General features: G+C 34.9%; 1 protein-coding gene across 5 annotated transcripts in view; it reads right to left on the bottom strand.

Moving 5' to 3' along the window:
• Positions 1-971: 971 nt before the first annotated feature.
• Positions 972-11,101, bottom strand: part of CCDC82 (coiled-coil domain containing 82) — a 33,051-nt gene continuing 22,921 nt past the window's right edge. For 3 of the 5 annotated variants that reach the window (XM_045790820.2, XM_045790819.2, XM_045790817.2), the window contains 2 exons: positions 6,889-7,074; positions 973-1,938 (listed from right to left, as the gene is read on the bottom strand). In XM_045790820.2, the coding sequence (XP_045646776.1) occupies positions 1,873-1,938; positions 6,889-7,074 (252 nt within the window). In that variant the 3' untranslated portion in view covers positions 973-1,872. Of the gene's footprint in view, positions 1,939-3,644; positions 6,514-6,888; positions 7,075-11,101 lie in introns of those variants that run through there. The other 2 variants (XM_045790818.2, XM_087868225.1) reach the window with 2 other exon arrangements.

The following is an 11,101-nucleotide window of genomic DNA, read 5'->3' as shown; positions in this document are numbered from 1 at the left end:
CCATGCTCATTCTCATTTCCTAACAGCCTGTCTCTCTGCCATTGTTTTGGTGTTACTGTATACCTAAAAGCCTCTTTTATTCTTCAAACACCCACTGAAGAAGTTTGCTTGGTTGCAGTAACCTCAGACATCAGCAAAACTGCTTTTACATTTACTGATCAACAGTCAGAGTGCTGTTCCAACGGGAAAAATGCTTCACGCCAACAAGATGCCTGACCTAGGAACTGGGTCAGCTGCCATCATTAAGTCCCTCTAATCAATAGTGCCTTAATATTTTACAAATTAAATGCATGGTATTTAAAACGATACATAAATTAATTTGAAAAACTCTCCAGGTGGAAGGAACTCTCCCTGTTCAGCATTCTCAAACTTATCTGTAGTGTCACACATGTATGAGAAGTGATGCTTCCAGGGGCATTAGAGATACTTTACAGAGCATTCACTTTCTTTTTCCTTAGCCTACCTTTTTACAAGTCATTCATGATCCTTCACCCTTCTAACTTGACTATTACTTTTCCTCTAATTCTGCCTTGCTTCTTTTTGGACACTGTCACTTCATCTTCAACTTTCAACTATGGCTTCATTTTGGTTAATGATTATTTCCATGTGCCAGAGAAATAAGAATAGAGATATGGACTGAAATTTCTATTTCACACTTTTCAAAAAAGTATGTACTCCTCACATGAAACATCAGCATCAGTATTCTCAGCGCTTTGTGAGCTTTTTCCACTCGTTTTGCTTACAATAAGAATAGGGATAATTTCAGAAAACTGAAGAAAATATTAAGTGATCTCTATGTAAGGACTTAATAAAATGTGGCTTTTTATGTATGCACATACACTGAACTCCATGCATGAACCGCATAATAACTGAAGCCAGGTTCGATCAACACTTGAGGTCAGAAACAAGTATTGAAAACTGCATTGTAAAATAGATCCTACTATGACACTACCTTTAAGAATTAAAGATACAGAATAGACAGGGTTCATTTGGTCACTATGAAACCATTTCACTTTATTATATTATGGGAAAATTTAAATGTGCAAAGCAATGCAGATGCCAAAGTATGCTTTTAAACTATTTTTGGCTGAATTTGTCTCTCTGAGGTCTTTGGATCCTAACATAAATACATATATGGGAAAGGTTATGGATAAAAATAAATAAAATACATCTTAATCATTAACATGTAGACGAATTGAATAAAAAATAGAAAGCACATTATGAAGCATGAAAATACATATCACAAAATTATTCCTGAATGTGAGGGTTCAAAGAGTCTGGAGGCCTGAGATCTATTTCTAAAGGAAACTTTAGAAAAGGAGAAAAGCACTCCTCTTTGGAAGGGGTAAACTACAGTCTGATTCTGACTCGAGGGGATTGAACTGAATGAAACATTAGGTTTCTTCCATGGCCCACTGATTTAGATAATGACAGTAGTAAAGAATATATCAGTGCAGATCATTTAATACTGTGAAACGATAATAAACACATCTGGGCAGGGATTCAATAATAAATACACATAGATGTTAGTCTGAATTCATTTTTAAAATACAGTATTTGTCTACTAAGCTGACAGGACATGAACAGCTCATTCACTTGATAATCATCTGTTTAAAGGCATTGTTTTATCACTTTAAAATACTCTTAAAAATTATTAGGCTTATGTCTTCTATGTACAGCAGATAAAACTTTTATTTGACTGTAGAGTGCCATTCATGGAAATTAAGATGAACATATGTTTTAAACAAGGCATTTGCCATGAAAATACACACAAAATATATAAATATGTCACATGATACAGAGAAACAAGACTCATGATCTTCACATTTACAGGAATTTATAAAATCTTCTCTGAAGGAAATGTGTTACAATTCAGTCAAACTTCTCATCTTGAAAGTAATCCGCCCAATTTAGATATTCTTGAAGTTGACCATATTTCTGTGTATACAATAAAAAAGCTAGTTATTTTACTCAAAGCAAAGAAGATAAGGTAGGCCTTTTCTATCTATAGACACAAACAGGAACACTTTCACTTCTCATTTCAGATAATCATGAACAAAAATCTTACAAACAAGGGACACAATTTCAAATAAGCATTTCTAACTCATAAAGTATTGGCAAGAGATCAAACTGAACATTATTATTAATCTCATAATGTTCTTATAAAATATAATTTTTCTATTATCATATTTATGGAAGTATAACAACTTCAATAACTTATTCAACAAAAATTTGTTGAACACATAACATATATTGAATACTTCCTAATGACTGTCTAAGTACAAAAAAATTGCTTTCCCTGTCCCTAGGGAGACCAGAGTTTAGTGGTAATACACCAATAACATGTGCCATAAAGAACTATACAGACACTGTATGAAGGTTCAAAAGAGTAGCCATGGTTAGTTGAGGTGATCAGGAAAAAGAAGCACTTAAACTGTCATGGGAGAAAGGATTTGGTTGGCAAAGATTTGGTGGGGGTGGGGGGGCAACAGTCCATACAGCAGTGAAAAGGCAAGAAAGTATGGGGTTTGACTACAATTTGAGGTTTTTTAGAGGAATCGAGAGAGATGAGACTGAACCAAAGACATTGTGGTCAGAGAATAAAAAGTATGAAATGCTAGGTGAAGGAATTTAGCAATAATGTGACAGGCAATGTGAAACTGCTAAAGTGTTAAGGCAGAGATTGACATGATCTGGAGTGTATTTTAAGAAAAATGGTAAAACATCCATTCTAGAATAGTTTGGCATTTGGTTATGAGTCTATTGTAATAAGTTCGGTAATGAGATCCCAAATTCGAATGACAGCCAATGAAGATGAAGAGTCAAGACCAGGGTAGGACAAGATAAGAGTCAGGATGATTTGGAAATTTCACAGATGATTTGAAAAGTTCAAAGCGCTGACTTCAGTTGAGATTAACTAACCTAATGGTTTCTTTATTCCACTTAGAACTCTGGTTCTACTCCCAGTGAAGAAGAAAGGATCCTGATGACCCTGACTTTTGTGGTAATAGGAACCTATGGAAAAGTATCGGAGGAGTGTGTTTTCCTTCTAGACAGGGCCATGAAACTTTTTTCCCCTCAAAGATCTCTGACTGGATCACCTGCTCTGGAAAGAATGAAGATCAGAACAGGAGGGGAAATAACCTTTGCACAACTTAGGGATTCTTTTGACCAAGTACTTGGGTTCTACTAGATAGAAGTAAAGTACCCTAGAATTAGAAAACTATACCTTAAAAGTTTGATTGGTTTTATGCTTTTTTATTATCTTTCTTTGTATTGTTTTTTTCTCTTATTAATTTTTTTTCTGGAAAATTACAATCTATCCCAGCTATATGAAGAAAAGGAAGGAAAACCTCTCCTTGCTTTTATTACTAATAATAGCTAACATTAATTGATCACTTACTAATTGCTAGGTCCAATACTAAATGCTTAAAACGTGTCGATCATTTAATTTCCACAATCAAAACTCTATTATTGTTGTTTTAATTCCTATTTTACTAAAGAGACAACTTAGAGAAATAAAGTAACTTGCCTCCAAATTCTACTGCTAGAAAATATTTAAATCCATGCTTTTAACCATTATAGTATGCTATTTCTGAGATTTAAAGAGTGGGGGGAGAGGCAGGGTACAGCTTTAGTAAGGGAAAAAAAAAAAAAAAAAGCCCTCCAAAGGAAAAGTGAAACTCAGAGAGAAGGCAGTTCATATTTCCTGGTCATTCTCTCCACCTAAAGATTCTGTTCCATCCTTCTTTTTTCCCAAAAATCTGGAGAGCTTGAATCTTATTATGTTACCCCTTCGAGTGCCTGGATGGACCTACTGATTAAAACAGGTGGAACTGTGGAAACGGAGTGTGAGAAAGAGGTCAGAACATAAAAGGAGTTTGGAGTCTTCTGCTCAGAAACAGCAGTTAGACGCAAAGAAAGGAATGGGTTTGCCAAGGCAGAGAGCTATAAAGAGGCCAAAACGGAACCTAGAGTGACATGTACCTTTAAGCAGAGGCCCTCAATCTTTAATTTGCTTAAGAATCACCTAATTTGTTAAACACTTGGTGTTTAACACCCCCAAAGATTCTCATTCAATAGTCTTCAGTGAGGCCTGTAACTATGCATTTTCCACAAACTTCTAGGTGATTCTGACATAGGTATTAGGGCTACAATTTGAGAAACATCAGTTTAAGGAGCGAAAAGAAAAAGAAAAGGAAAAAAAGTTTTAAAGGGGGAAAGAAAAAGAGACCACATTAAGAGAGGTTCAGGAAGGGGTGGGATATCAAATCATTATTTAAAATTCTCTCTTATGTAACAATCTTTATGTAATACATTAGAAATTCACATACAATTGTAAAACTGAGACTTCATACTTTTATTGATGTACTTTCCCCACTTCCTGATATTCATGTATTCACCACCCCATCCCAACAACCCTATCTTCAACTTCTCTGGAAATCCCATCATCACATTCACTTTCTTCTTAACAAGAAACATTTGTTAGCATTTTGCCAGTGGCATATGATAATATGTTCTTTCAGTCTAATTTAGAATGAGACAATTATTTTTATTATATTTATTATATGTTTTGGTTTTATTATAATTTTCTTATCATTCATTCTTTTCTTACACTCAAGTAACTCCTACCCTTTAATGTCATCCTAAGTTAAAAACAGATCATCCTAGCTCAACTGTTAGGAGGAGGAACAAGAAGAATGAAGTCAGTCTCCTTGGCAGGTCCTTGGGAAGAAATGCTGAGATGTCCTGAGGCAATGGAAGAAAAACACTTGGAGGAGGAAGGGGCAGGTAAGGGAAAAAGCAAGGTGTGTAATACAAGCTGGGGGGAAAGCCAGGGCCAGATAGTTTGCGTGAGGTAAAAGAAAGGGTTGACATAATAATTAGGAAGAGCAAAAAGGGCCACAGATAGGGCCACTCAAGCAGCACTGAGCCCTGGCATTCAAAGGGGTTAGGGTAGCTATGGCCATGAGTCTGCAGCCAAAGAAGAAGGTGTACATCACAAGCAAATGCGATGCTGTCACAGAAGGACACTCACACTCTGTGAGGGGTAGGTGGAGTGACGCTGAGAAATGTCAGAGCACTTGATTAATTCTGAAGTTTAATCACAGCACAGAAAGCTGCATATGGGTTTACAGTGGCTCTAAACTTTAGTTTCTAGGACATCTTTTGAAAAAAATCTATAGACAGATATTTTTAAAGCAGGAGCATCCCAAAAAGAAAATGAAGCTCTTTGGTATTGCATGTAGGGAAAAAAGGTGCATGTTGTCCTTAACATGCGTGATCTTGAAATATCTTAACTCCCCAATGCTAAGTGTTGTACTTGAAGCATAAGAGAACACTTGGCTTTTTTCCTCCTAAGAATATTTTTTCTTATTCCAGGTCCCTTCTGTTAGAAACCTTGTACATGATCTGGAAATGCTTTTAGTTTTTCTCTACAAGAAGTTTAACTTTCTTCCCCATATATCCTATTATTATATAATATGTATAATACATGCACAGTGATTTTTTATACCTAGTACACAATTCTTTAAAAAATGTGGTGTCCCAGTAGGTTTTTCAACTCCACTAGAGTGTTGGCAACCCTTAAATGCACCAATAAAAGCAGCTAAGAATTTCATGTCATCATGGAAAATGAAGATGGGACTTACTGGATAAGTAATGACTCCTCCTAAGGTAAACGGAAAAGCACAGAGGAGGACAGGGAGGAAAGCACCAGGAGAGAAGTTGAAGCAAAGTAAAAGATAAAAAGCTGAGGAGAGTAAGATGAGAGAAAGACTACGGAAAGGTCAAGATGGGTGGGGGGGAGACAGAGAGATACCCGGGTTGGGGCTTGTGGTGGGAGGATAATTGTCAGAAGGGAAACCAGTTTTGATGTCACTCTCTGGACTGGGAGACCTCTGTGGAACATGACATGTCCTGACAAGTTCCTGTTGTTCTCTTTTTCTTTCCCTTTGCTTATAAGTTTATTCACTAAGCTCTCTTCTTTTTTATCTTCCTCTTTTACAAATTTCCCTATGATATAAATAACCCAGGCAACAGATCTCAAGTCAGGCTTTTTTTTTTTTTTTTTTTTTTAAGATTAAATATACTGTTGATCTGAGTTGCCTGAAAATCTACTATATGTTTTCTTTCATACATTCACGTAACTAGACTTGTTTTAGAAGATTGCAATCATATTAGCATTCTTTCCAAGTACCATAAACAATTCTAAAAGCTCTGTGAGCAGACCAGAGCTTATGAGCTGCCAGCAGATCTTCGGGAATCCAGTGCACTCTTCAAAACCCCCACTTTATCCCTGATATCAAATTTAGTGATCAACAGGATTTGGGGGAGTCAAAATCAGTGCCGTGGCCTGAAACCTCTGCATTCCCCTTGATCTTCAGTTACAGTGCTCACTGCTCAGCCCATGTCCTCAAGAAGAGGATGTGGGTGGTATTAGAACTGGCAGCCGAGATCCTTTCCTCAGATTGGCACCAGGTGCTTCTTCACTCTCGGGTCACAAGAACTGTTCTAAAGAATAGGAAGCAGACAAGCAGAGGTGAGTCCCACAATTTGTCAAAGAAAATAAGGGGACTTAATATATATGTAAGGAATACCATATATATAAAAGTGAAAGGACAGAGGTCCTTCATTACAGGACGGTATTATTGCTGATTTCAATTTATCTGATGAGCTGAAGGAATGCTTAGAACATCAGGGCACCTATTCAGGGTTGGACAATGATAAGCATGAAAGGAATGGGTGGAAGAAGAGAAAATACAAAGACAGGGAAAAGGAGAGATTCTCTTTTAAATTTCACTGTCTTCTAGTCATTTGTATCCTTTTGCTGATCATAATTAGGCTCCAGAATCTATGAATGAGATGATTCTTCTATATTCACCTTACCTCCTTAATCCAGCCACTTTCTTTTGACTGACTGAAAATTCTTTCCACTGTTTCTTTAACCTGTTCGTCTTCAACTTCTTCTGTCTTTGCAATGGAGCAACATTCTTGGTACAGCTTGAACTTAAAATGTTTCAGTTTATGATAAATTCTGGTACGATCAGCACAAATTCTGCCAACAGTAAACACCTAAATCAAGAAATAAACATTATTATCTGACATATGAAGTAAAAAATATAGTAATGATTATACAGCCTTTCTGGCTGTATATTATCAAAATCTAATAAATGCATTATTAATTTTTAAAATGTTAATACAATGGTTCCCTTACCTTCTCTCATTATATAACTTAGATAAGAAAAACTGAGCATCTGCTATGTTTCAAGTATTGGGCTAAGCACTGTAGATACATTAAGTGAAAGATGTACTTACCTGTATTAGGGGAGCTTATAGTCTTGGGAGAGAAACAAATGATTATAGAACAAAGTGTTAAATGCTGGGCAAGAGATGCTATCAAGGTATAGAAGAGGGACAATTAAACCAATTCAGAAATGAGAAGAGTCCTTGAGTTGGTGATGCTTGAACTAAGTCTTCAGAAAATAGCTAGCCAAGTTTGAGACAGTGAAGAAAAATGGCTTTTAATGCAGAAGGACAGACATACTTGAAAACAAGATGAAAAACAAGAAAAAAAGCATGCAAACAATTGTATGTACATAGTTACTGAGTTAAAAATGCCTGGATTACAATAATTTTCTAGCTTATAAGCAAAATATAAAACTGAAACAAACTCTTATAACCAATACTAAGTATTGGCAGCTTTTCAGTGAATAATTTTTTCCAAAAAATTTTGTCAGGTAAAAAATAACTTTGTGTTTAGTCATATTTGTTTCCTTAATTAGTCATTCTGATATGATTATAACACATTAATACTTTATTATTAGCAAACTACTAGAATTTTAATTTCTATGTTTATATAGACTTCCAGGATTCTATGATTAAGAATATTCTTGTGAAATCAACAACCAGAACATTCCTCTTTCAGAATGTTTTGCATATGTACTTTGTTATATACAGTGATAACTAAAATAGGAAAACCAAAAACTAAACATTACAACTAAAAACTTTATAATATGATCAACCTGCTTCTCATGGAGTAACCTGAGGAAATAGACAAAGTCTTATTAAATTACGTATTTGTCTCTGTGCCTAAATTCACTAATGGGTTATACTTTCATGAGTTCACTACAAGTGGTATAGTTACAGTATTGATCTGTGTAACTTGTATTCTATCTGACAATCTGACAAAGAACTGTATTGTTTTTCTGAAGCCACACTACAAGGGTTCACAGCGGTGATGAGTATAATAATCTGAGTATATTGGCAAAAAAAAAATAGTAATAAAATGAAGAGTGTATTGGCAAAACTGAATAAAAGTTACATATGATCAGCAACAATCAGGTTTGATGCATCATTTTTTGAAGATGGTATTTGGGACGTCTTATAATCTTTCTAAAATCCTCAAATGTTGAAGAAAACCAGGTTCAGATTTCTGTTCAAGTTCTATGAAAACCTTTCTGTTTTTCAGATCAATAGAAATAATCAGGTATTATTGTACATTGCTTGTTTACTCCCAGTAACCTTCCCATTTCAACATTATCATCAAATCAGTCATTTCAATGCTAACAATTCCCTTGCCAATACCTCCTTTTTTAGTTTGAGTGAAAAAGGTACCACAATAGTTGCAGTGGCCACTAGGGGTACCCTCTGTCTCTCCATTTCTGTCATCAAAGTAGATTGTGTGGGAGAAGTCTCCTATGGCTGTTCTGGATAAAGTCTCCTATGGCTTTCTGGATAAAATTTTTAAACAATTTCCAGCACACTGTATTTTATTTTTCCACAAAACTGAGGAATTTATCTGTATAAAATTTTTAAGTTGGGGGAAGAGGGAAGGAGAGGTATTTAAAAATACTTATTAATTTTTTTTTTACCTGTATGAAACAAAAATACCCATTGAAAATATTTAACGTTATAGTTTACTTCTTTCCATTTCTAATTCCTACCTTCTTGGCAGCTACTTAAACTTATGTAGATCAATAAACCCAAAATTACCTTTAGAATATTCTCATACTATTTTTCCCCAAAATGTGATCACATTTTAAAAGCCTAAACCATTGCTAGTAAGTGTTCACAGAAAAGGGCAAATGCTTTAGTGAACTTCATGATTGTGTCATCTGCCTTTATTGGATACTTTGCCTAACATAAACTTATGGGCACTGAATATGTATAGTTTTATGATTCTGGCTATATGTAGTTATCCAGTATTCTAAAAAGATGTATCACAATCTTTGTCTCTAGGAATCTTACTGTCCGTGAAACTGCTAGTTTCAATGCAACCATGACAGAACTGCATTTAATCATTTGATTTAAAAATATTTTGTTACTTTGAGGGCTATCAACTGGCATATTAAGGTAGATGGAGAATTGTATACCTTTAGATGGAGAATAATAATTTTCTAATATATTTGTTAACTTTGATGTTTCTCCATTGTGTGACTGGTGTATTAAAGTTCTTTGCTTTTATTTTGTGAGATCTCTTTTATTTTTTAGATATTTGAATAACTATTTTATACAGAATCTTTACTGTTCCACAGGAATATCAGAACTCCAGAAATGGTTTTCTAACTCACTTCCCTTTCTAGGATTGGCTGTGGACAGCGAAGACAGTGAATGTACAGCACTATTTTTCACCTATACAAAAGGACATGATCCTTAAAGTATTAAACACTTTTATTAGGATTCTATGTGTCTTAATTCATAAAAAATCATAGATTGGTTTTTAAACAATGGGGAGATTTGCATATTGACTATGTTGAGAAAAGAAATGTGTTTTTATAGTAACTTGTCAAATGATACATTAAAGACTAATTCTGAATTCATTATCCCCATACAAACTTTCTAAGTGATTCTTGCAGACTGTTTAGAGGGATCTGGTCAATTACTGCCACTAGTACTGATGAATCATACTACCCAATACAGTAGAAGGATTTAGATTAATAATCTATTTCTAGCTTAATAACTGACTGGCAATATTTAGAGGCAACTCTAAGAGCCCCCCAAACACACACACCCTTCATGGATATACAGACTCACCAGAGGAAGCTCTCAATATTAACATTTCTGTATTTATAAATGTAATACTTTTATAAAGATTTAAAAAATAAATAGAAGTAGACTGCACCTGCACTTCTCTCTTCACACTGAACTGCTTTGCTTGTTTATCAAATACTTTTCTTCAAATATTTCCAATATTTTCTTCAGTTTAATCTTTTCATTCAAAATTAATAGCACCTTAACTATGTGTTGATTATCTAGACTTTGACACACTTCTGATATACGCTAAGTTGAAACATCATTTTCTTTCTATTCTCATATTAAGATGACAGGCATCTTCAATTATTTGCCTGGGGACTGTCAATTTGGTAAATTATCTGCCATAAAATATTCCACTTGGGTTAAATTCTCTTTTGGACGCCAAAGGGACTTTAGCTTCCCTTGCCCCAGTTATCTGCCTTCGCATCCTCATCTTACACCCTTCTCCCCTCCCCGCAGTTCGGGTGAATGGATACTTACACCAAGTTTAGTATCTGAATTAGGAGTGAATTTTTTAAAATTAAAATACGGTTTATTGTGCAAGTAAGTGAAACTATTTTCTTCTCATAATTGTCTCCTGGAAGAATGTTAATCTTGTTTCTTTGTCCATTGGTACTTTTAGGTAAGGTGGACAGTAGATATTGTAGATTGAAAAATACATATTATGTTGAACCACCTTTGAAAGTCCTTCCTGTAATAGCAGGTAGTAAAAATTAACCACACCAACTGACCCCTCCAGGAGTCTAAGTGCTTACATGGGAACTTGCTGCTCTGAATGCTATTGTTCTCATCATGTTTTATTAAAGTGTAAACACCATTTCACAAGGTTAGTGATGAAGACCCAGAGCAGCCTAAAAAGGTGCCTCCTCTTTGCTAAAGGGAAAAAAACTTTCTACCTAGTATCCTGTGCCATAAACATATGCAAGACATATTTTTCACATTCAAAAATTATACCCTCTTTCCTTGTACTCTTTTCCCTTCTCCTAGTGCTTTCTCCATTTGTAAAAATAACAGGGTTATTTGTGCAAGCTATGTATTTAAAAGCTAAATACTGAAAACTAAAATG

The sequence above is a fragment of the Ursus americanus genome, chromosome 16 (genome assembly GCF_024610735.1).
Source record: "Ursus americanus isolate L20-20 chromosome 16, mUrsAme1.1.p, whole genome shotgun sequence".
Lineage (NCBI taxonomy): Eukaryota > Metazoa > Chordata > Mammalia > Carnivora > Ursidae > Ursus > Ursus americanus.
Note: the sequence above shows the minus strand (reverse complement) of the source record. Positions and strands in the feature narration are given on the sequence as shown.